Consider the following 25,884-nt stretch of genomic DNA (forward strand, 5'->3'; position numbering starts at 1 on the left):
GGTGGATATTTTTGAAAACGCAGTTTTTGCATTTACGTGTGGACGAGAAAACGGAGGAAACGCAGCGTCAAAGGTGTGCGCATTTTTGACGTCACACTGTGCGCCACGTTATTGTTTTGGTGAAATGAATTTCTACAATACTGTTACTGTTAATTGTCTTCTCTGCAGTGTTTAAATGCTTACATATACACACACAGTTACTGTCCCTCCACACATACAACTCTGTTCTGCTTCTATGCCCCAGCTTTGTTTACTTTTTCCCACCGAGGCTTCTAGACTTCTGATTGGCCAACATTTCTGCACGGTTAGTAATATAGCGCCACCTGCTGCTTTGGTGTGTTCCTAGCAGCGTTTCCCTTCATTTCTGCCTTTACGTGTGGACGGGATTATTTTTTAAAACGAAAACGGAAAATCTCCGTTTTCAAAAACACCCGTGTGCGTGTGGACGTAGCCAAGAATTTAGCTGGTTTCTGATTCATTATCGATTTTTGTTTTCACCACGTTAAAAGTCGCCACCAGGACTGTCTTTGCAGGATTTCAAAGACATTGATGCTGTGTGGTCGCCTGTTTGTGCTCTTTGTTGTGATCAGTGTTGGAGTTGTTACTTAAAGTATTGCACAGGATACTTTTTGCTAAAGTGATGCAGCAAGTTACTTAATTACTCCCAGGCGAAAGCCATTCATTATACTACTCCACGAAATCAGCCAATCACAGTGCGAGCAGACCGCCAGTTCCAAGGAATTGAACTACTGGGAACCAGTTCTTGATTCTCATCTCTTCCCTTGATGTGATTCTCACGTCACGATTTAACACTTTATACTTTTATGACTTTTATTTTATCTTAATAACTGACTGAAAGTTAATAAAACACGACTGTCGACGTGTCACAGTTCATCATCATGCTTGTGTCACTCAAGGTCCGGATTCTGACGCCGGCATCCTGCCCAGGTCTCTCGATGTCATCTTCAGCAGCATCAATGAAAAGGTTTTCCCTGGAATGAGCATCAAGCCGCATCGCTGCCGAGAGTTCACGAGGCTCACAGTGGAGCAGCAGACGGAGGAAGCGTTGTTCAAACGAAGCCTCCTCAGACAGCTGAAAGAGGTAATGTGTGTGTGTGTAAGCAGAGACACACACTGTGTTTTCATATCTTTGTGGGGACACTTAAGTAACATAATACTTTCCCTAACCTTAACCATCAAAAATGAATGTCTAAACCAAACCACAACCTGTAACCCTGACACCGAAACCACATTTTGAGTCCTTCACATGCGGCGCGTGTGTGTGTGTGTGTGTGTGTGTGTGTGTGACTGCAGTCATAAACGTGTTGTAGGAAGTATTTCCTGACAGTGAAGAAGTAACAATGTTGCAAGGCCATTTTTGGGGGGGTGACACTGATTAGAGGGAGACACGATGATCGTCTGGAAGGTTTTGAACGTTGTTCTGTTGTGTTTTAAAGAATTGAAGCTGTGTTTTACCTTTGTTTGTTTGTTTGTTTGTTTGTTTTTGTTTTTTGGGAGCTTGTCGGCAATATTTTCATACACATATTTGCAGTCAAATATAGAAACGTATCAGCTACGCCTCACACAGCACGTGATCATCAGAGGACCATTAAAAACCTTCTGTAGAGCAGTGTCTGCTGCACAGTTTCATCACATTAGGGGGAAGTGAGGCCAGAATAACAAACAAACAAGGGACATGCGCTGAACCTCATCTCCTCCACCCCTCCGATGACAAATAAACGTGCAGTACAAACCAAACTAGACCTAACGAAAGTCACATCTTTGCATAAGAAACAGAGAACAGCTCCGATTTCAAACACTTGGGAGGCTGAGGACACGACTGAGATGCTGTTTCTGTCGGTCGCCGGAGGAACCTTTTAAACAGTAGGATGTGAGGAGCCAGGTGCAGACGGACACTCAAAGATCCTCGTGAGCAGAGAGCGAGAAAACAAACGGGTGCACAAGAACGCAGGACTCAGCAGGGCTCTAACAGGGTGTTAATATACAGCTCAAAGAAAGCATTGCACAGTGGTTTTATTTTACTGTTGCATCCTGTAAACCATTTTAAAGCTTGTGACGAGTCTTTGGTGAATCTCAGTCATGTGGTGAACTCTTCTCTAAAGGTTTCTGTCTGCTCTTGCTTATCAGCCACACATGTTTTTTATGTATTTATAATATTTTATTATTTTTGCTTTAGAGTGCAAAGAACAACATCAGTCTGTTGAACTCGACCAACAGGACTGTCATTGAAGGCAAGTTTTACATTTTAATGTAGCGCATGCAACACTGAACACGTCTGTGCTGTTAATGTTAATGTTGAAGTTATGACAAACATTACAGATCAAGCAGTGGGGATGGTTCAGTGTGTGTGTAAATGTGTGTGTCTGCTGCAGGCGCCTCCATGCTGTGGACCGATGCAGAGGATGAAATCTCACTGGAGGTGGACGCTAACACCAAGTTCTCTGTTTGGGTTTCTTTCTGTGAAATTTACAACGAGAACATTCACGACCTCCTGGAAGTGGCGCCCGGTGGGGCCCTGAGGAGGACCGCACTGCGCCTCTCGCAGGATGTCAAGGGAAACACGTTTGTCAAAGGTCAAATCTGAAATTTTAAGTAAAAGCAGAACTTAATGTCAGCTTTATTGTAAGTTTTCTTATAAGGATGTAGGAGAGCTTTCTCAGTGACTCGTTTGTGTGTTTCCATCTAGATCTGCGCTGGGTTCAGGTCAACAGTGCCGAGGAGGCGTACACGGTGATGAAGTTGGGAAAGAAGAACCAGAGCTTCTCCTCCACTCGACTCAATCACCTGTCCAGCAGGAGGTGAGGACGACAGGCTGCAGCATTTAGACCCAGGCTGAGGCTGCGTCCACACGTACACGCGTGTTTTTATAAACGGTGGATGTCAACAAATCCCGTCACACGTGCAGTTTTGGAAATATGTCTCCATCTGCATGTAAACGAAGTCAAAGACTGTCAAGAACACGCCAAAGCAACAGGTGACCAAATAACCGTGTAGAAATGTTGGCCAATCAGAAGTGTAGAAGCCTGGGAGGGGAAGCGTGAACAAAGATGGCGCATAGAAGCAAGTACAGGCACAGTGACTCTGTGTGAAAGCAGCAGCAGTATTTCTGTCATTGTAGGAATTCATCTCATGTAAACAATAACGTGGCGCACAGCTTTGAATAAATCTGTTTTCCACACATAAACGCAAAAACTACGTTTTAAAAAATCTCAGTTTTCAGTGATTTAAAACGGCGTTTATATGTGGACGAAAGGCCCAAACGCATGGAAAAACACCCGTGGACGTGTGGACGTGTGGAATGAACTCTGGTTCGTTTGTGTGAACGCAGTAATCCCACTCAGGTGTGGACCAGCCGCACTGAGACTCTTTGAGTAGGTGCTCTAAGAATGTGAATGAATGTGTTGTATATGGGGAAAGTCCTGGCAGCCCAGTGCTCAGGACTGTGTGGTTTATGTGTGGACGAGGAAACGTCAAAGGTGTGCGTCGTTTTTGATGCCACATTATTGTTTAAATGACATAAATTTCTACAGTGGCAGATGGAGACAAAATACCGATGCTGTTGATCTGACCATCTGCAGTTTTACACGCTTACATACACACAGTTACTGTCCCTCCATTTAGAAAAGCAGAGGTGTCAGATTCTACGTTCAACACAGACGCACTCACGACCCAAATCCTGACATCGGTTTTAAATAATTTTTTTTTATTACATTTATGTGTCCTGTAAGCATTTTATTCATTTCTAAGATGTGAGTCTACACCAACCAAAATACTGTCTTTAGTTATTAACATTTGAAATGATGAAGGCACTTGAAAAGTAACACAGTTATCTGCCTGTTCAGAAAAAGGTTTTGTGAGGGTACAAATCCCTGTTTACTGTTTCCCTCCAGGCTTCTGATTGGCCAGCATTTCGTTTTTAGCGTTTACATGTGGACGGAGATATATATATTTTTTTAAACTGCACGTGTGGACAGTTTTTTTTTTTTTTAAAAAGGAAAAATCTCGTTTTCAAAAATCCCCGTGCACGTGTGGATGTAGCCTAAAGGCTTCATCAGTGGTGAACAGTTGAGTCATTTAAGGAGGCGGCACTAATACTTTAGTCTCTGTCTGTCTGACATCATTTCAGCCCTTTGACCAACAAGGTTTTTCAAAAGTGACAGAACTGAATGCAAAGTTAAAATGAGGAATCATCAGTTTTGTCCAGTGAACTTGAATTTGTAGTGTTTTCCTGCATGCAACATGCACTGAACGTTTCTCGGTGTCATATGTGTTTGCAGCAGCGAATTTCCACAGACTGGTATCGGGGCCAATACTGTAAAATGTGTGTGTACTCATACTCGTAAAAGTTAACCGATACCAACTTATTTCATTAATCAGAGGGTGGCTTGTCATTTCTGTTGTAGTTTTTTAGATTGGCCACTAGGGGGACAATTATTATTTTATTTATTATTTATTTAATAATAATTATTTTGTTTGTTTGTTTACAATATGGACACTCTGCAACAATTGAAAAGTTTATTTTATTCTCAAACCTAATTTGTATTTATTTTATTCCAAACAGAAGTGTTTATTTATTATTCTGAAAGCTCGAGACAGTGCCAATAGTTCAGTGATATTTTGTAAAACTACAATGTGGAGACTCTGCAATAATTTAACAGAAGTGCTTATTTTTCACTTGAAATTTTTTTGTGGTCATTTTTATTAAGATTTTATTTTTTTTCGGCAGAGAATATAATAAAACCTGTCTTCCAATTAATTGTATTTGTGTGTGTGTGTGGTAGAAGTATCGTTTTTTGTACTCTGTATCGGCAAGTACTCAGATCCAAGTATCGGTATCGTATCGGTTTGAAAAAATTGGTATCGTTGCATCCCTACTTCAGACTTTTAAACAGCACGAGATCGATCAGGTTCTGACATCATTAAACATGACAAAGTCAGTCATAGCGGTCAGTCTCAGGCGATATAGACTAGTGAGAAGAGATTTTACAGACCTCACTACAATTATGTATTTAATATGAGGCAACGCCTGCTCTGGCCGTCACCCCATGAACTGCACGAGAGGGCGGATCTGTTACCGAGGAATTGTTCTGCTTTTTTCTTTTTTCATTGAAATGTGTGCTGTGATTCTCCTTCGTGCAGCCACAGCGTTTTCTCCATTCGAATTTTGAGGATTGAGGACGTCGGGACACCGAGGGTCCAAACTGTCAGCGAGTGAGTAAAACCAGTGTTTGAGCACATAAACGAGTGTTTGATGTGTTCTCAGATAGTTAAAAATAACTGTGTGAGGTGGGATTTAAGCGTCTTCGTCAAATCTACATCATATGTATGTTGTAACAACAAATCCTTCTGGGAAGGGTGAGCAGTAAGGTGATATGCACTTTCCTAAAAATGTAACTGCGTGTCAGTGCTGTCATTTCCTCCAGTGCATCTGTGGTTACTACATATGTCACTGTTTTTTGCAAAAGGCTGGCATAGAAAGAATCAACTGGAAGACAAACCCAGCAACACAAGCCCACTGTGCACACGTGTAAATGCCGCTGTGGCTGCTAGCATAGACTGTGTTGTTTGTGTCTTCAGGTTGTGTCTGTGCGACCTGGCTGGCTCTGAGCGTTGTGCGAAGACTCACAACAAAGGAGAGCGTCTGAAAGAAGCAGGAAACATCAACACGTCGCTGCTCATTCTGGGGAAATGCATCAATGCTCTGAGACACAATCAGCAGGCCAAGTGAGAGTTTTATCCATCCTTCTTTCCTTCTGTCTTTGGTTGATGTTGAGTTTTATTTATATCATAAATCACAACACCTATCACCACGCTTTATGCCACGGGCTAAATATCCCTACAATGTTAGAGGGGAAACCCCAACAATCATGTGAGGGAGCGCTTGGTGACAGTGGGAAAGAAACGCTCCCTGTGAACAGGAAGAAAGCTCGATCAGAACTTTTGCTCAGAGAGGAGCAGCTGCTGCTGAGGGTGAAGGGAGGAGCAGAGAGTAAAGTAAACTAACGTTTAAATGCAGATGGTGCATGTGTTTATCTCAGAAAAGTGAAGCCAGGATACTGGCTGCTTTGGACCTGCGTTTTTTTCAAAGTGTAACAAACAAAAGCATCAGATGCCTTTAAAGATCTTTTTCAAATGTTGCAGGATTAATGATCCAGTCTGCTGCACGGTTAAATATGACAGAATTACTGCAGACATCCGCAACCCGTCTTGTTTTAGCCTGATTTTAAATCTTCTTGCAGTCTGGTTTAATGCTTACTATAACTTCTCTGGAGAATGCTGGAGGCCACTACTTAAAGAAGTGTGAACAATGCATTGGTAGTGGACACAAACACAAGTGCTAATGCTGATGAATGTGTTATAAAAATGCATTACTGTTTCACAGTGAAGCTGTTCTGTACTGTTCCCTCCTTCAGGCTGCTGCAGCACGTTCCCTTCAGAGAAAGCAAGCTGACCCACTACCTGCAGAGCTTCTTCTGTGGTCGGGGTAAAGCCTGCATGATCATCAACATCAACCAGTGCGCCTCCATGTACGACGAGACGCTCAACGTCCTCAAGTTCTCTGCTGTGGCGCAGAAGGTTCATACATGTTTCATTGTGTTTGTTCGTGCGCATTAAGTCTGCAAGTCATCCCTCTGTTTGGGAACTGTGCCAACACACACACCCAGAAGTGGAGAAGTACAGTCCACAGGCTGAACGGTTAAAAATCTTCCACGTGGACAATCTGTGCAGCAAGAGAGTAGGGCTGCCATGATTAGTCGACTAGTCACGATTACGTCGACTATCAGAATCGTCGGCGACTGATTTAATAGTCGACGGGTCGTTTGAAGCTTTGTAAGATCACAAAAGACGCAGGAATAAGTAGTAGGATTTAAGAGTGTAATAACGGACTGAAACAGAAGATGGCAGCACTGCATGTACAAGGATGCCAGCTGCCGTTAAACCCCGAAGAAGAAGAAGCTGTGTCCCAGAATTCATAGCGCAGCCCAGCTCAGTTTACAACAATGGCGGCAGCTAGTAAGTTTTAATATTACTCTTATTGTTCTTTCTGGGTCACAAAATAAACGTTTAACATATTTTCAGGCGAGAATGTAGCTGTGTAAACCTCAAATATCTGCTCAGTTTATCAAGACACCACATATTTTCAAAAGCGCTCCGACGTTTTCGGAGACGTCTGTTACCCACTAGCTCGATAGCTAGCCGGGGGCTAGGCTAACTATAGCCGTGAGAACAGCGGACTCCCGGCAAAGCGTTTTCAAACCCACCGCCATCTTTCGCTACTCAGGTTAAACATATATAAGTCACTTAGATAACTTAAAAATGTTATTGTTTGGCTTTTTTTGTATTTTATTTGTTCCTGAGTAAATCGGTTTGGCTGAGATTAAAGTTATAGTTTTTACACAGCTGAATAAACTCAAGCAGACAGCTGATTATCAGAAGTGTGAGATGCTCGAGAATATACTCTGGTGTCCCGTTATATTTTAGATAGCAAGGAGTAGGGATGGGTACCGGTATCCGGTGCCATCATGGCACCGGTTCTGACATAAACGGTAGTAACCAGACCGAAAAGCAGCGTGCATTTCGGTGCTTTATTTCGGTGCTTTTTTTTCCTGAGCTGTGATACACTTTCTTCTTCCTTACATTTCTATTGGCGGTTGGCTAACAACTGAAAGGTGCATTACCGCCACCAACTGGTATGGAATGATACACTTTAGATTCTAGCCAATCATTTTACGTTTCGAGGATAGTAGGCGGGTCCAGGTACGTACGTTCTTTTAGAGCAGAGCTACAGATTAAAAATGCCCAAGGCAAAGCGGTCAAAAGTCTGGCTGTACTTCACAGCAAAAGTTGCAAACTCAGCAGCTGCAACAAGTGCTTTAAGCTGATACTGTCAAAGGAGGTCACACTTTAAATCCGCTGAACCTAGCCCTGCCAGTGTAGCAGAAATGATGATGGCAGCAGCAGCCGTTCTTCTCTGCGTGAGTAGCTTAATGTTGTTCGTGTGTAATTTACGTTGAGTAAGCTAACCGCGTTATTAAATTAATGCATGTAAGGTGAACTAGCAAACACCATCATAGCTACATGCGGCTGTCTTCTTGTTTGATGGCAGATACTCCCTTCACCCTGGCCAAAAAGGCTAAAATGACCGAAGAAAAAGTGGAAAACAGCTAAACATGAGAGGTTTTTGGACAAAGTTTGTGTTTTTTCCATTGTTTAAGCACTGCTTCCAGCCCAGAGTGATACCATATATGCCCTATACCTGCAGAAAAGACTAACATTGTTATCTTTTTACAAAAAAACAGCTGAACATGAGAGGTTTTTGGACCAATTTTGTGTTTTCCATTCTTTAAGCACCGGTTTGGGCACCGTTTAAGCACCGGCACCGTTTCAAAAGTACCGGTTTGGCACCGGTATCGGATAAAACCTAAACGATACCCATCCCTAGCAAGGAGTTCATTAAACTTCACCGAAACAATCTGCAAATTTCATTAAAATTTAATAAACTATCATCTTGTCTTTATTTTTAGTTAGCACATACCTTAAACACTTAAAGCTGTAAGCTAATGATAGTTATATAAGAGCAGATGCTGCTGGTGCAAAAAGCTGTACGTTTTACGTCCAATGGATGATGATCTGATTAGTTGACTAATTGCAAAAATAATTGGTGACTAGTCGACTATCAAAATAATCGTTTGTGGCAGCCCTACAAGAGAACCATGCAGTCGTTGTATTCCTCTGTGTGTCACTGTAACCTATTATATATCTAACCTACCATGTCAGATTATGGCACTTGGTAAAGTTCCCAAATGTTTTCACATCTATTAAACATCATACATTTAGTTTGCCTTTTTCTTCTTGTGTGTTTTCAGGTTGTAGTTCTGTCCTCCAAACCCGTTCCCTTCATGCCACAGAGGTCTGTCGGTGAGGTGTCCTTCATCATGAACAGCACGGAGAGCAAAGCTCTCCGGAGCACCAGGACGAGCTCCCTGATGGGCTTTGAAAGCAGTCTGGAGGACGTACAGGTAGGACGAAGAGATCACTTCCTCGCCGTGGTTTACAAAGTATTTCATGTCGTTTACATCTTTAAGTGGCTTGACTTATTGTCACATAAATCTCCATGAAATGTTTTTATCCAGGAGGATGAGGATGATGAGTGTGAGGAAGAGGAGAGCATGATGATGGACACCACGGATCAGACCGAAGCCGAAGAAGACGGTGATAACGATGAAGATAAAATTCTCGTCTGTAAGAAGACGCATCAGGTGAGCACATTTTTATTTCATCAATGATCTGGAAGCATTCGCTGCCCTCAAGAGGTGTAGCTGTGCTGCGTGGGTGGAGCCAAACTGGTGGCAGAGTATCACCTTCCCTCACTGTGGAAAAACCCGGGGGGTCAAACGTCGAGCCCTGGGACTAAAGTAGACCACTGGGCTCTGCAGAGTTCGAATCACTGTGAGACGGTAGAGTCAGATGTTAGTGGTGTTATAGCAAAGTGGAAGCGACACAGAGCGGAGTCAGCAGTTGCTGAGCTACATGATTTAATTCAATTCCATTTTATTTACACAGCGCCAAATCACAGCAACAGTCGCCTCAAGGAAAAACCCAACAATCATATGACCCCCTATGAGCAGCACTTTGGCGACAGTGGGAAGGAAAAACTCCCTTTTAACAGGAAGAAACCTCCAGCAGAACCAGGCTCAGGGAGGGGCGGGGCCATCTGCTGTGATTGGTTGGGGTGAGAGAAGGAAGACAGGATAAAGACATGCTGTGGAAGTGCTCAGATGTTGCCACCCTTTCTGCATTTAGTGACTACAGCCCTCCAAACTTTACGTGGCCTTCAGATTAGCTCAATGCAGTGCTGTGAAGCACGCCGCCACTGGACAAATCACCACTCTCCATCTAACAGTCCGATGGACGAGTCTGTGTTGGTGGTTGCCAGGAGAACAGAACTTGTTTGACTACATCGTGCCAAGTGGAAAGTTTGGTGGAGAGGGGATTACAGTGTGGGGGTGGAAAGAACTCTTAATGCTTCAGCATACACAGTCATTCTGGACATTTTCATGCTCCCAACTTTGTGGGAACAGTTTGGGGATGGCTCCTTCCTCTTCCAAAACGACTGTGCATTGGTGCTCAAAGCCAGAAAAGACATGGATGAGTGAGTTTTGCTGTGGAAGAACTTGACTGACCCTGAGCAGAGTCCTGACCCCAACCCAACAGAACACCTTTGGGATGAGTTTGATCGGAGACTGCGAGCCAGACCTTCTCGTCCAACATCAGTGTCTGACTCCTGGGAGAATGCTCAAAACTTCCCATAAAAACTCCTAAACCTTGTGGATAAGCTTCCCAGAAGAGCTGGAACTCTCATAGTGGCAAAGAGTGGGCCGACATCAAATTAAACGGTGTGGATTAAGAATGGGATGTGTCCCATATGTGTGTGAATGCATTTTATACAGTTTATGTTCACGCCTCCTACCTGAGTCCACAGCAGGGATGGACACCAGCCTTTTTTTCCTCAGGGCCACAGTGATTTGGATGAAACGTGTGAGCGGGTACTGAACAGTTGTGTGAAGATTTTACACCCATAGCTTTGTAGACATAACCGATAAGAAAAGGTCCTGGTAGAAGATACCAACGTGTTTCTGTCAGTATGGATAACTGAGACATAAAACTTGATTTTTACCATCAGAGAAAAGAAAGCAGTGCAGCGCTCTGTTTGAACTGTGCAGTGCAGATTTATCAGCCAGTTCTGTTCCTCATGTGGTCTGCAGTGTGCGTTTGACTGAGCCGCAGGTGTTTTTCTAAAATGGAAAGATAACATCAGAGTCTGTGGTGACACAGGTGTGTGTTTGTGGTGCTGTGTGAAATTGTGAGAAACATGTGGGTAACAGAATGTTTGAACATTCATAGGATGCTTTATGTGTGTTGAAAGATGTGGAAGTGTGAGTCAGTGTGAGTGCATGTGTGCGACTGTTTTATGGCAGTTTGGGGTGACTTCAGTCGCTTTGCCTGTACTTGCTCTCGGACGTGACTCTGCAGCCTCAAATGAATTTGTCTATCACGTGCAGAAGGACACGGAACATTTTTGGATATGAACGCTCTGCAAAAACGTTGCTTCATAATTTGACAAAGTTCTCATTTTTAATTTAACTGTGAAACTTGGACAGTCTGTACCTAAACCTCATCAGACTCCTTTAAATGGTTTGTTGCAGAGGTCTGAAGGCAGACAGCTCTGATCTCAGCTGATCTTCTGTCTGAGAGGGGCAGCCAATCACACCAAAAGGTGAATGAACGGAAGCCCAATATGAGAGAAATAAGGGTTTTTTTGAACAGTGACTGTTTAATCCTATTACACCTCATGTGCATGTCTGCAGTGGACGACTGAAGAGAATTCTGCTCTTCAGTCAAATGCAATAAGAAGTCATGAGCATGTCTCCACAGAGGATTATTGAACTGTGTGAAAAGGTTTTGTCTAAAGAAGTAAAAAAGTACAAAAGCTCATGTTGTGTTTTGCTGTTTTGTTCCTCAGAGGCAGGCGGTGCTGTTAAAACAGCTGCAGGTGCAGCTGAAGAAAGCCAGAGCTGAAAGTCTGCTCATGGAGTCCCGAGTCCGAGAGGACATCGGCAGAGAGTTCTCGGAGCTTTTCTCCGAGATGCAGAACGATTACAAGTGAGACCCTTTTAGAGCTGTCCTAACAATGATCCGGGGGGGGGGGGGGGGGGGGGGGGTTATTTTGACGTCTGAACTCAAAGTCACGCGAACATGTTTGTGTTCGGCTCAGTGAGCGTCTGGCCAGGGAGAGAGAAATCCTGGAGGAACGAGCTGAGAGGAGGCTGGAGATTTTCAAGAATCTCATCAACAGAATGGCTGCTGGACCCAGTCGAGAGGCAGAAGCTGTGGTAACACAAACTTTCATTTATTGTCCTTCAGTTATTGTTGTCTTTACCAGTTTGTTCTGTGCCTGCTGATTCACTTTTGATTTAAACATAAATGAGATAAAAAGAAATCGCAGACTACAGGTGGGTAAATAACAGATACATCGCTGCGCTCCACCCCCTTAATGCAAACAGCGTGGGCCAAACAGGAGGCCGTCGTCCTTACACGACAGTAAACGAGTCACTTGACTATGATTAGTGATGGTACAGTAGGTGGATAAGATAAGATGACCTTTATTAGTCCCACAGGTGGGAAATTTGTTTTGTTACAGTAAAAGTACAAAGTTATGTTGCAGAAATGAGAAAATACTGGAATGCAATGCAATAAAATAAAATACTATATACAATAGAATAAAATAGAATAGAATAATATATACAATAGAATAAAATAGAATAGAATAATATATACAATAGAATAAAATAGAATAGAATACTATATACAATAGAATAAAATAGAATAGAATAATATATACAATAGAATAAAATAGAATAGAATAATATATACAATAGAATAAAATAGAATAGAATACTATATACAATAGAATAAAATAGAATACTATATACAATAGAATAAAATAAAATACTATATACAATAGAATAAAATAGAATAGAATACTATATACAATAGAATAAAATAGAATACTATATACAATAAAATAAAATACTATATACAATAGAATAAAATAGAATAGAATCATATATACAATAGAATAAAATAGAATAGAATCATATATACAATAGAATAGAATAGAATACTATATAGAATAGAATAGAATAGAATACTATATACAATAGAATAAAATAGAATAGAATACTATATACAATAGAATAAAATAGAATAGAATAATATATACAATAGAATAAAATAGAATAGAATACTATATACAATAGAATAAAATAGAATACTATATACAATAGAATAAAATAAAATACTATATACAATAGAATAAAATAGAATAGAATACTATATACAATAGAATAAAATAGAATACTATATACAATAAAATAAAATACTATATACAATAGAATAAAATAGAATAGAATCATATATACAATAGAATAAAATAGAATAGAATCATATATACAATAGAATAGAATAGAATACTATATAGAATAGAATAGAATAGAATACTATATACAATAGAATAAAATAGAATAGAATACTATATACAATAGAATAAAATAGAATAGAATACTATATACAATAGAATAAAATAGAATAGAATCATATATACAATAGAATAAAATAGAATAGAATACTATATACAATAGAATAAAATATACAATAGAATAAAATAGAAATACAAATGCTATATACAACTGAGTAAGAAAATACAAAAGTACAACTTCGTCAGAAGAAGAATTGCACATATCGCAGTCTTATTGCACATGTGAGGGTTTGATCAGCTGCAAAAGTCTTTGCTGTGGAGTCTGACAGCAGTGGGGAGGAAAGACCTGCGAAATCTGTCAGCTGAATACCTCAAATAATGCTACACGGTGCCATGTGCCCGGCTCTTTGTTTGCGTCCTGCCTGCAGCTCTGTTTGTTCAGTCTGTTTTCATCACCACGTGTACAGCTCAGTGTTTCAATGAAAAACATGCACGCCCCGATGGGGTCGCTCAAAGCCCAAATTCATCACGTTTCAAGCACATTTGTGATGATCATAAGCACCGAAGTAGCCTCAGTGGTTGTCTGTTGTAAATGAGTGAAAATCGAACACAACTCGATAGTTTTTGTTTCTTTGTTTTTTCCTCGAGTGTTGAAAACGAGTTTGTGGTTTCCAGCTGCAGGGGGCGACCTCGAGTTTCTTTAAATGCTCTAAATCATCACAACTTTCTGTGCAGTCGCCTGAAGTGTTTGATTTAAACTCCAACAGGGAGAATTCTCCAACAACCTGTGGACCTCACTGTGTTACTGCAGGCATAACATGCATAAGGGACGCTATATGTTGTTAGAGGTATATGTATACATGTGCATGTGTGGGGTTATTACCTCTACATTAAATAGGACTTCCAGGATGCGCCCACTAAACTGTTTCTTTCTTCCTGCAGGACACATTTCTGAACACCTGCTCCTCTGAACTGGTGGGAGGAAAGAAATCCACGGATGCCGCTCAGAGAAGTGTAGATCCAGGCCGAGCAGGGCCTCGGGAAGGTGCTGAGCTAGAAGCCCCGGAACCGCTGGCTCACAAGTGCAATGGTAAAAACAAGACGGCGAACACAAATCTATTCGTTTATTTGTCTAATTAAGCAGATGGTTTGCAGATAAACACCCAGCGTGAGCACGTGGCCTGCAGAAATATTTTCTGTTGGATGAAGAATGCATTTGTAGCTCTGTTCAGCCGTAGCATAAAAATGTTCTCTGATAAATTTGCGTTTGCAAATTTGAAATTAGTTTTGAGTGCCAGAATTTCGAAGGCCAAAATGAAGAGGTGTTACTGGTGCCGTACTTTTGTTCCTTTTCTCTCTTATTTAGCTGGTGTAGCCAGAGGAGATGAGGATGAGGAGAAGAGGACGCTCCTCTTCGAGCTCCAAGAAATGTCATCAGAGGTTTCCCGGCTGGAGAAACAAGTGGGAGACCTGCAGAGGACGGCAGAGCTGGCCCGAGAGAAGAGCTCACGTGAGAAAGAGCAGCTGCAGGTGAGGAGCACACGAACAGGAGGTGCTGTGTGGTCTCATCTGTTTCTCATCTTCACAGCTGTAAACGTCCATGTAGAGTTAAAAGTAGCTGCTCATCAGTATTTATTTCATTTCACGCCTGTTTATATGTTAAACTGGGAGTAATTCCATCATTTCAATCACTCAGGGGGCTTTGACGGCTCTCCAGAAGGAGCTCCGAGCCAGAGAAGAGGCCCTTGCTGTGTTGGAGGGCCCCACTTTGGGAAAAGAGGAGGCACTCGCATCTTTAAAGGAGGAGAGGAAAAAAAGAGATGAGGCCGTTGCAGCACTTGGAGATCTAAAGCAAAGTAACGAGAAGATGCTGGAGTCCTTTGAAGAAGAGAGAAAAGGCAAAGAGAAAGCAATGGCAGCCCTGGAAACTGAGAGGAGAGCCAAGGAGGAGGCCTTGGCAGCGCTCGCTGCTCTTCATGAAGAGAAGAGTAGCAGGGAGGAGGAGAGGAAGGAGATAAGCAGGCTGGCAGAGCAGAGGAGGCACGAGGAGGCGGACGCGCTCCGACAAGAGCTGGGAGAGCTGAGCATGAAACTGGAAACTGCAGAACACCAGGTATGATTTTTACCCAGAAATGTGACCAAAAATGTTAAATCGATCACCCCGGAGACGGTGACGGCCCTGGAAACGGTTCACAGCGCTCTCACACATCAGTCGAGACGTAGTGATGATCATTTTTTTCTATGTATCAAACTTGTGTATAAAAGTGTGTCGTCAGGAAGAAGATCCAACTCAAGTATGTGCCAAGTTAAAGTTGTGGGAGCTTCCAGCTGTGGTGGGAATCAGAGGGCAGCCAAACGTTTGATGCTTTGTTTAAACTCTGGAGGCCAGAAACTGCCCAAATCCTGTGTGTGTGTGTGTGTGTGTGTGAGTGTGTGTTCAGCTACATGTCGTTTATATCATGTGGAATTTTGTCTCTTGTGTTTGATTATAACTCCCCGTGTTTACCATGAAACTTCCACAGGTGACCAGCAACGCAGAGAGAGCTGAAAAAGCTTTTGTCCAACTACAAGCTGCTCAAGCACAAGTGGATGAACAAGCCAAGGCGATTCAGGAGAAGTGTTCCCAGATCCAAACTCTGCCACAGGAAGCTGAAAGGCTAAAGCAGGAAGTGCACGCCTCTGCAGTGTCACAAGGTGCGAATGAGACACAAGAGGAAGCGCCTCAGTTTCAGAAGAGCCCGGCTGAGGAAAGACAGAAAACTGAGGCCAAGCACAGAGAAGTGCTGGATCTGGAGCACGAGCTGGCTGAGGTCAAACAACAGCTGGCACACAAACAGCTGGTCCTGGACCAGCAGCTGGAGCTGTGGAGTCAGAAGGAGGCAACTTCAAAGCAGGAAGTTGAAGAACTGCAAAAGAAACTTAAGCAGCAAGGAGAGATGTCACAGGCACTGCTGGATGATCTCCAAACTCAGCTCGAGCGCCAAAAACGGGATTCCAGAGAGGAAGCGGAGGAGCTGAGAGGAAAACTCGAGCAGCAGACGGCGGCCTCACAAAGGCAGGTCGAGCAGCTCAGAGAGAGGCTGCGAGAACAAGAAGCATCATCGCTGCAACAGCTGGAAGAGTTGAAACGCAGAGTGAGTGAACAAAAATCCGATTCCAGCAAGCTCGTAGATGACCTCAGACAGATGCTCAGCGAGCAGGAGCGAGCTGCAGAGTGCCTCAAGACGGAGCTGGAAGACGCCCGGATTCACTCAGAGGCTGAAGATCTCAAGAGGATGAACTCTGACCTCCAGGCTGAGGCTGAAAACGTTTCCAACACGGAGAAACAAAAGGAGTCCTGCAAAACCGAAGCTCAGCCGTCGTCCTCAGAGACCGAGAGGATGCTGGAGGAACAGGACGGTCAGATGGAGGAGAAGCTAGCAGAGCTGCAGAAAGAGCTGCTGGAAAAGGATGCACAGGTGACATCCCTGAAGAAGAGTTTGCAGGAGGCTCAGGAGCAGCGTGAGGAGGACGAGTGCCAAGCCGTTCAGGAGGCCCGGCGCAAGGAGGTCGAAAGGAGACGGGAGCTGCTGGCGGCGGCGCACGAGGCCATCGCTCAGAAGGAAGCAGAGCTGAAGAAGAGAGACGAGGACATCAGCAGGTAACTCGTCATTGTGTTTAGATCTGAGGCGAGTCGGAAAGTTGGGCCTGATGTGCTACATCATCACGCTCCGACACTTGTTAAGTCCAGTGAAACTGATCAAAGCCTTTTCATGTTATATTTAGCTCAGGATTACAGACGTGTCGCTTCCCGCTACAGCCGGAGTGTAACATATCCCGCCTCCGCCTCCCTCACTTATCTGCTCTTCCAAATCACTGTGAAACACATGCTTTCAATCATTCTGATGAGTTTTATCTACAAGAGTTGCTATTATGAGAAACTCATCATCGCAGAGCTGAGCCTGCCTGTAATGACTGCATTAGTGCACAGCTGCTCTCAGCAGAGCGCAGCGCTCACAGTGTTACTGATGCTAAATGAGAATTCTCTGTTTGAGTCTAATTATAACTTCTAAAGTAACAACAAAAAATCAGGAAAGATGAAGCTGGGTTCATACTGACGGTCACATTGTTCCTCTTCACCTGAACAAAACTATTAAATGTTTTTATTTACCTACATCTGTGAGGATTTCATGACTGTATCAGGTGAACATTGAAGAATATTTATCTCTAATTAAAACCTTGACTCGATCAGGATGAAATTAATTATTATAGACCACCTGTATTGATATGTATTGATAAAGGTGTTCGTTCATAGATTTCTGCCCCTCTCTAATAATCTGGGATCTAGAGATGGTTCCATCCATCCATCCATCCATCTTCATCCGCTTTATCCGAGGCCGGGTCGCGGGGGCAGCAGCCTAAGCAGAGAAACCCAGACCTCCCTCTCCCCAGCCACCTCCTCCAGCTTATCCGGGGGAACACCAAGGCGTTCCCAGGCCAGCCGAGAGATATAATCTCTCCAGCGTGTCCTGGGTCTGCCCCGGGGCCTCCCGGTGGGACATGCCTGGAACACCTCACCCAGGAGGCGCCCAGGGGGCATCCTTGTCAGATGCCCGAACCACCTCAGCTGACTCCTTTCGATGTGGAGCAGCAGCGGCTCTACTCTGAGCCCCTCCCAGATGGTCGAACTTCTCACCCTATCTCTAAGGGAGAGGCCAGCCACCCTTCGGAGGAAGCTCATTTCTGCCGCTTGTATCCGCGATCTCGTCCTTTCGGTCACTACCCACAGCTCGTGGCCATAGGTGAGGGTAGGGACGTAGATCGAGCCTGAGAGCTTCGCTTTTACACTCAGCTCTCTCTTCACCACGACGGACCGGTGCAGCGTCTGCATCACTGCAGCTGCAGCCCCAATCCGTCTGTCGATGGTTCCCTGGAACATAAAAGTGGTTGAGTTGCTAATTAACAATGAAAAATTACAGTAAAATGTTGTTCTTATATAAACGGTGTTAAAGGGAATACTAACTAATGAGAAATGTATCGCTGTATAACAGATTGAATTCTGTCTGTAGGCGTCGCTCTCCCAAACTGCTGTTTACATCCTCTCAAGGAGAAAAGTAACAAAGAGTGTGAAGCACTGACTGTGTTCATCATTTTGGCACTTATTAGGCTACTTTGGTTTGTTTGTTGTAAAAATCCAGCCATGAAAGAGTCTGAACATCATGTCTTTCCCTCTCAGGCTGAAGGAAAACGCCAAGCAGGACTCAGAGAAGGTGAAGAGCCTCAGCGTGGACCTTCAGAGGAAGGAGGAGGACTCTTCAGACCTCAGAGAGAAGCTGGCTGACTACAAGAAGCAGATGCAGCAGGTCCAGAAGGAGGTGCGCGCATTATTGGATGTTTCAGTCTGTTGCTCACACTCCTCACTGCTGATGCAGCAGAGTTCTTACAGTTTTATGTTTCCTGATTTGGTTTTTTATTTAGATTTTTAAATTGAGTTTAGTTTTGGTTGGTTTCCAGTGAGTTTGACTGTTTCAGTTCAGTTTTATTTACTTTAAAATGTTTAGTGTCAGTTTAGTTTTGCGTGAATATTAGAACTCCAGTGCAGAGATGGCTTTAGTGCCAGTGAGAGGTCAGGTAGATCCAGTGATCTACATCAGTGACAGCAGGTCCTTAAAAGAACAAACTTGGCTTAAATGGGCTTAAATTGTGTTTTGATGTGTCTTAAATGTTTTTAGACGTGTCCTCACAAACATTTCAGACATGCAACACATTTGTGCGTGTACACATTTATCTCAGGAGTGAGCTGGACCCCGTTCATGCTCCAGTTAGGCTGGTTCAGCCCTGAGCAGCAGAGCTCTGAATCACAGTTAACCTGCAGAGCTGCATGCTGGGAAAAAGTCGAACTTTTTACTTTCAGAAACCTTTAATGCTGAGTTGTGTTTGTAAAAATAGTAATGAGTGCTCTGTGGTCTAGTGAGATAGTAAAGTCCGCTTCAGATCCTTACCTTTTGTCCTTTTTGTCCAGATTTCAGCCATGAGAGACGAGGAGAAGGTCCTGAAGCAGAAACTGTCCGACGCTGAGAAAGCAAAGAAGCAGCTTCAGTCTGAGCTCGCCGGCAGAGACCGAACCATCCAGCAGCTCAAAGCGGTGAGGTCATCCTTTCCTTCACCAGACACTGCTCACTGTGTGGGAGCGAGATCATCATGCTGCTGATGATAATATATCGTGTAATGTACATGTGATGATGATAACTAGTAAATGTGAGACAGTCGTTCTCTTTGTGGGAGCGTCTCATGTTGTTGATGCCTCTGCAGGAGCAGTCATCTCATGCAAAGTCTGACCAGACGCTGCAGCTCTACCAGCAGGCCTGTAAAGGTCAGTTTTCTGTGCTTTATCCACTTATACATGTTGTTTTTTCCCCAAACACATTTACCTTAACGTTTAAGTACAGCTGGGCGATATAAGATTTTTTTCATATCACGATATGTTTTTTTTTTTTCATTTCAGGCGATAACGATATATATCACGATATAAGCCAAATAACTATATTTGTAAGATTTAAATGTGCCGTTGCTCACAAGTAAAATGTGAAATAATCAGCAGCTTGTTTTGATTTAAATATTTATTTCCCATAATAAGTTCAACAGGGTAGATGTACTTAAGGAACATGAGACTTTTTCAGATAAATAAAGGCAAATATTGCAAACTACACAAAAGGCAGCCGCTAAAGCGTTTAAGTTTCAAAATAGAACAAACAAAACAGACTAAATTGTCAATTCCACTTAGAAACAAAATATTAATTCTAAAAATAAATCTTAGTTTGTTTTACAGAAGAACAGACAAAACTGACTAACTTTTGTCAATATCAAATAAACTGAGAACTAAAAGGAGATTCTCAATCTCTTCTTGTTGTATAGCTGAGCTTTTCAAACTGTTTAACAGTTACTTTAGTCTGACAGAAGCTGAATGACGAATTAGCGCTTCCAGTCAGAGATTGAGCATGCACCGCTTTATTGTATTTCCAGACTTGCTTTCGGCACAATTTACAGTGCGCGCTACTCTGTTTTTGTCAGACTTGAAATAGCAGAAATACCTTCACACTACAGAACTTCTCTGGCTCTTCCGTTCGACAATCTCTCCGGCATTGGAACCATCATCTGTTTTCTCTTCGGTAACCTTCGGTCACGCTCTCGGTTGATTTTTCTCTAGTCGGCACACTTGGTCCTTCAGTAAAAGACGTTGGTGCTCTTCCCATGTTCATGTGTCCTGCTCTTAACTTCACACAATATGAACTCTTCAAATATCGCCAAACTGTTGAGCAGGAAAAATGTTCACTCAAGCTTCCCCAGTAGTGTTTAACTGGTTTTCATGTTAGTAACCAGCAGAGGTTACTAACTTGTTCATCGTGGTGGATGTGAACCTGAACTTTTGCTTTGTTTTTGGTCGTTCGTAGAGCTGGAGGCCAAGGAGCGGGTGATGGAGGGCATGCGTTTGGCTCTGTCGGAGCAGGAGGATACTCAGGAGCAGATGGAGCAGGTCCTGGAGGAGAAGCTTAACCTCATCCAGGAGCTCTCCAGTGGTAAGAAACAGGAGGTGAAAAGAAGGCAGGTTAGAGGAAGTCAAAGGCTCTCGTACGGACACTGGCTCAGGTTCAGTCTTTTATAGTTCAAAGCAACAGTTGATCGACTTTGACCTTTGACACGCTCTACTTCTAGTTTTCATAGTTTTAATTATACAGTAAATAGAGATGTTCTCTGCCCATTTTCTTTTTTTTTTTACGGTACTTCTTGCATTTCGACTCTCATGTCTTACTAGTTATTGTAAAGCTATACTCAAAGTTGCATTTAACTTTATAGTTGCATATGCTGTGTCGTCAGTCTTTGTTCTGTGCTGTAAACCTTTTCAGAGGTGGACAAATTGAAAGAGATGCTGCAGCAGCAGGGAAGTGGAAACAACACACACCAGCAGCTCAGCAACAGCCAATCAGATGACTTAAAAAGGGCCAAACAGGAAGCAGCTGAAGCTCAGGACAGTGTGAAGGTACGGAAGCAGATTCATTATTAGCATTTGTGTTGATGTCACAGAACAGAAGTGTTACCAAACGGTGTGTCTGCGAGTGGACTTTGAGCCCAGGACTTAAGATTACATGTATATTATGTTCTGTACCATCATGTGTTCAGTCTTTTCAGTCCTGATTACAGCTCACATGTCTTCGGCTGGTCCGATATGCGTGTTAAACAGCTGTGTGCGTCATCGTCAGGATGATGGGGATCATTTTGTTATGCTGAGGTCTGACTGCACCAGATCTTCATCTGCGATTGTGGAGGCTGATCTCAACAAACCAGGAAATAGTCTAAAAGACAATCAGCTTGTCTTCATGGACGTTAGTACGGAGCCCCGCAGGGGACATGGGAGAAAAAAAATTAAGACGGACTTTTGCGAGATCTCGCAAAACAAACTCGGGATCTCGCAAAACTTTTGAACAATGGCGGCAGCTACTTAGTTGTAATATTCCTCTTTCTGGGTCACAAAATACACTTTTAAGATATTTTGAGGCGTGAATGTAGTTGTGTAAACGTCAGATACCTGCTCGGTTTACAAGACATCACATATTTGTAAAAGAGCTCTGACGTTTTCGGAGATCTGACACCCACTAGCTCGAAGCTAACGGGAGGTCGAGACCTACTACAGCCGGGAGGAACACCGCTTTCCCGGCACATCGTGCCTCGACCTCCCGGTCGGCTTCGAGCTGGCGGCCTCCGAAGAATGCGGCTAAAACTTTTGCGAGATCCCGAGTAAGTCCGTCTTAATTTTTTTTCCTCCCATGTCTCCTGCGGGGCTCCGTACGTTAGTTACGATTTTGTGGCAGTCAGCACAATATCGCGTCACCTTGGCAACCTCATAAATCAAGCTTTTAAAAAAAAGAAAAGAAGAAGAAACAGCAACTGTTGTTTTCAACCTAAACATTGATCTTTGTCTAAGTTTAACATCCAACTTCAACCTAATACTTTGTGTTGTGACTCTAACCAAGTACGTTTTTGTTAAAAGGAAAAAAAAGTGTGACATATAAAACTCTAACCTGCCGCGTGGATGACGCGACTCGCTCGAAGAAGGATAAACCTTAATAATAGCCGGGGTCACATTGGTTCTCTTTACGACTGAGGGAACTGCTGTAGGAGACGTGAGAGCGTCAGATTCATCCACACATGCAGTCAGTGGGGTGAGGTTAGTTCAGGTGATTCTAAACGGCCCATAGATGTGAATGGTTGTGTCTCTGTGTTGGCGCTGGGACAGCCCAGGGTGTACCTCGCCTCTCGCCCCATGTCAGCTGTGTGACATGTTTCATTCCCACGTGACCCTGATTGGATAAGTGGAAGAAAATAGACAAATTTATTAAATATGTATTTTCTTGGTGTAATTCAGTCGGCCAACTACACACAAGGGTTCATGGTTGAGTTTGGAGGAATTCCTGTTAGCAGGCTTTGACTTTGAGTCAGGTTTGCAATAACATAGTTCAGCACTTTTCGCTTAATTTAAATACATGTTTGCAATTTTACCTTTTACTATTTTTAGTTTTATTACTTACTATTTTGTCCCGTAGATTTCTGCAGAGAAGCACCAGGCGGACCGCAGGAAATGGCTGGAGGAAAAAGTCTCCCTGATCAGCCAAGCTAAAGAGGCCGAGGACAAGAGGAACCAGGAAATGAGGAAGTTTGCCGAAGACAGAGAGCGCTGCACTCGGCTGCAGAGCGAGCTGGTACGAGGAGGACGATGCTAAAAACTGTCGGACACCCACCATCAACCGATGAGGGTTTGAACCGAGTTAGATTGTGATGGCCATTCAACCACTTCCTTATTATCAAAGGACCCACCTTACAATAAATTCAGCACAGACATTAATAACAAACCTAATTAGTTAAAATGTGGCTTTTGTGCTTCACAAAGTTGCTTGTGATGCTTACAGCGGAGGATGATTTTTACTGATGGAGTTACTTGTTGGAGCGCAGCTTTAATTGGCGAGAATGTTGGTCGGGCATACATGATGCTGTTTCTCCTTTTCCGTCAGGAGTCCCAGCTGGCTGAAAAGGAGAAAACCATGGAGAATTGGAGGCAGGAGAGAGACACTCTGGTCGCAGCTTTGGAGGTCCAGCTAAAAAGGCTTCTTTCCAGCCAAGCAGAGAAAGACGAGCTCATCCAGCAGCTGCAGCAGAATAACACACAGCTGCCACAAGAGGTCAGTATAACATAACGAGGATCACAGGCCCCGGAGGCAGAGTCTTAAATCGGGCTCCTGTTATAAGAGAAAGATGGGAAAGGTTAAGCATGGTGGTTTAAGATCGTCTGTTTCATGTGCGAGATACGGGGTGATATTTGCAATGTGTGTCTCAAACACGTCAGGTAATGTCCTTCAGTATAAAGTATATTTAGTATATAATAAATGAGACTACAGCCCTGCTGTGTTTCACCTCAGTCTATTTACAGCCCATCAGTTTAAAACCTCTGTGATGTGATGGATCACGGTTTAGTCAGAGGTGGACGTTTGAACTTGCACAGCTTCCTGCCATGTTTTATATCTTTATTTAAACCTTTAAACAGGATTTATTGAAGAGGACTGAATAATGTCTCGTAGAGCAAACAGGTTATCCTCTGATCTGCTCCACGTGTTTGTTTTTTTAAACCTCACATACACCTTTGTGAATGTGGAACTGTATCTGTTTTAGCTTTTAGGCTTTTTATCATAGTATCATCACTCAATGTGACCGGGCAGTCCACCTGAAGCATAAAAGAGTCAGTTGGGGGAGGGGTGTTATAATTATGCACAAACCGTATTGATTTAAAAAAAATTGGTGGAGATGTGCAGCCAGTTTGCTGCAGGCGTCTCTATCAGAAAAGCCACTAAGTGACGTAAAGGAAAGTCAATAAGTGTGAATGTGAACACAGATATATGACGTCACTGCAGGGAATCACTGGACTTGTGTTATGAGTGGATACAGTTTCAAATAAAATAGCGTCGAGCCCTCAGAGCACATCCTCTGGTCCTCTCCATGCCTCTCTAAGGATGACTTTATGGGTTGAAACCCGACGCTGTAACGTATGGCGGGACCTGCTGTGCATTTCTGCAGATGTTTAAGTGTCCGTCATATTTCTGCCGCCGGTTTTCAAATTTATTTCAAGAAAATGGATCAAAACAAGAAGAGAAACTGATCCAATGCAGAAGGAGCTGCTACCAGCTGATGGTTAGTCACTAATGGACGGTCCACACTAGCGTTGTCTAGGTAACCGTCTAATACATAACCCTCCTCCCCCCGTCATATGTCAGTTAGCAGTATCTTTTGGTCTTATTTATAGTTTAATTCAGTTTGAATTCTACTGAAAGCGCCGAATGTCATTGGCTTTCTATGATATCGCTGCTGGTCACTTCCTGCGTGGCCGCCCTTTAGCCCCTCCCACCAGCTACATGAGTGCAGGAGGTGAGGAAGAAAGGAGAGCTGAGTCGAAGCGAGTAAAATGTGACACCCTTGTGTCTGGATCTTTTCAGATATGATGTTTGATAGAACTGCAGTGCGAGTCGTTCTGCCTCACGTTGTCGAACGGCCGCTGCTGTTTTTTGACCTCAGGTGTGACAGGACAGAAAGTTTGATCGTGTTTGTTAAAAAGTTGTTCTTCCAGTGTTGTTTTCACGCTCCTGCTGTTTGCCAGGACTTTTGTGCAGTGAAGGTAAAAATGCTTCAGGAGGTTTGCAGCTTGCCTCCTGTGCACGCTTCAACATGGAGTACTGAGATGGATGTCTGAGTCACAGACAACTTGTTGGAGATTTTAAAGGGAAATGTAATGAAATGTTACAGTCATATTTTTACACAGAACTCAATTTTATCGTTTGGTATCGTCTGCATCAAATATATCTATATCTATCTATCTATCTGTCTGTCTGTAACGATACACAAAATTCACGGTTCGGTTCGGTTCGATACTTTGGTGTCACGGTTCGATATTTTTTCGATACAAAAAAATGTTCATGCCTTTTTAATTTGTCATTTATTAAATTTATAAATATATATTTTAACTCAAAAGTACAGTTTTTAAATTTAATGTTGCTGAAACAACAAAGTAATAAAAAAATAAATCTATCTGATCGAGAAATCACTCATCTTTGGAAAAGAGTTTATTACAGAGAAATGTCTCTTTCCAAAATAAAAGCTATACTATACGCTTCTTCTGGGCTATATTCTCAGCAGCATATTAAACATATCAGGTCCCATAAGGAGAATCATGTGCTAACGGCTGTCTAAATGACTCGGCTAAAGTTTGTAGCATGCGTGCTTGTTGTTTTTGTCTGCTTCCACTTGTCTTTGCACTAGGATGATGTCGGAGTAAATGTGCAGTCATATTTGTTGTGTTCCCACTAGTGTTGTCAGCATTAATCTGAAATGACGTTAACGCCACAACACGGCAAATCTCCGTAAACGAGCTACCACGGATCGCCCCGTGCGTGGGGCTGGACGGTGTCAACACGTTAACGAGCTAACTGTGCTAACACACTAGTTCCCACCAATGTAATTGAGCATTGCGTGGCACATCCAACATACTGTTTTACTTTAGTCCATGACGCGCTTACCTTCAGGGTCATACGTCACATGAAAACCAAAATAATTCCAAACGCCAGATCTGAATGAGGGTGGGGGAGGTTCAATTTGCCATGTTGCAAAGAGAGCTTAACTTCTGTCTGCTAGCTTGCCCTGCGCTCAGTGAATCTGCGTTCAACTACTCCGCCTAGGCTGCACTGTCGAGCGCAGATCCACTGAGCGCCCAACACAGACAGCACCGTCAGAAGGAAAGTTGATCAAAT

General features: G+C 43.1%; 1 protein-coding gene and 1 long non-coding RNA gene across 2 annotated transcripts in view; one reads left to right on the top strand and one right to left on the bottom strand.

Moving 5' to 3' along the window:
* The window catches only part of LOC146505834 (uncharacterized), a 72,273-nt gene that overhangs the window by 3,790 nt on the left and 42,599 nt on the right, over nt 1-25,884 (top strand). Inside the window, exons 6-27 of the mRNA XM_085182401.1 lie at nt 918-1,102; nt 2,198-2,252; nt 2,394-2,594; nt 2,708-2,819; nt 5,161-5,232; nt 5,599-5,745; nt 6,435-6,597; nt 8,889-9,041; nt 9,156-9,281; nt 11,546-11,685; nt 11,798-11,915; nt 14,003-14,150; nt 14,427-14,590; nt 14,757-15,173; nt 15,583-16,700; nt 18,276-18,414; nt 19,062-19,184; nt 19,352-19,412; nt 20,491-20,616; nt 20,944-21,077; nt 22,639-22,794; nt 23,104-23,271. Coding sequence (XP_085038527.1) covers nt 918-1,102; nt 2,198-2,252; nt 2,394-2,594; nt 2,708-2,819; nt 5,161-5,232; nt 5,599-5,745; nt 6,435-6,597; nt 8,889-9,041; nt 9,156-9,281; nt 11,546-11,685; nt 11,798-11,915; nt 14,003-14,150; nt 14,427-14,590; nt 14,757-15,173; nt 15,583-16,700; nt 18,276-18,414; nt 19,062-19,184; nt 19,352-19,412; nt 20,491-20,616; nt 20,944-21,077; nt 22,639-22,794; nt 23,104-23,271 — 4,226 coding nt within the window. The remainder of the gene's footprint in view (nt 1-917; nt 1,103-2,197; nt 2,253-2,393; nt 2,595-2,707; nt 2,820-5,160; nt 5,233-5,598; nt 5,746-6,434; nt 6,598-8,888; nt 9,042-9,155; nt 9,282-11,545; nt 11,686-11,797; nt 11,916-14,002; nt 14,151-14,426; nt 14,591-14,756; nt 15,174-15,582; nt 16,701-18,275; nt 18,415-19,061; nt 19,185-19,351; nt 19,413-20,490; nt 20,617-20,943; nt 21,078-22,638; nt 22,795-23,103; nt 23,272-25,884) is intronic.
* Nucleotides 17,393-20,540, bottom strand: LOC146505835 (uncharacterized). Its single transcript, XR_014877526.1, has 2 exons — nt 20,458-20,540; nt 17,393-20,348 (listed from the first exon to the last, which is right to left on the bottom strand). It is a non-coding gene; the product is annotated as an uncharacterized LOC146505835 (long non-coding RNA).

Source organism: Neolamprologus multifasciatus, chromosome 13 (genome assembly GCF_963576455.1).
Source record: "Neolamprologus multifasciatus chromosome 13, fNeoMul1.2, whole genome shotgun sequence".
Taxonomy (NCBI): Eukaryota; Metazoa; Chordata; class Actinopteri; order Cichliformes; family Cichlidae; genus Neolamprologus; species Neolamprologus multifasciatus.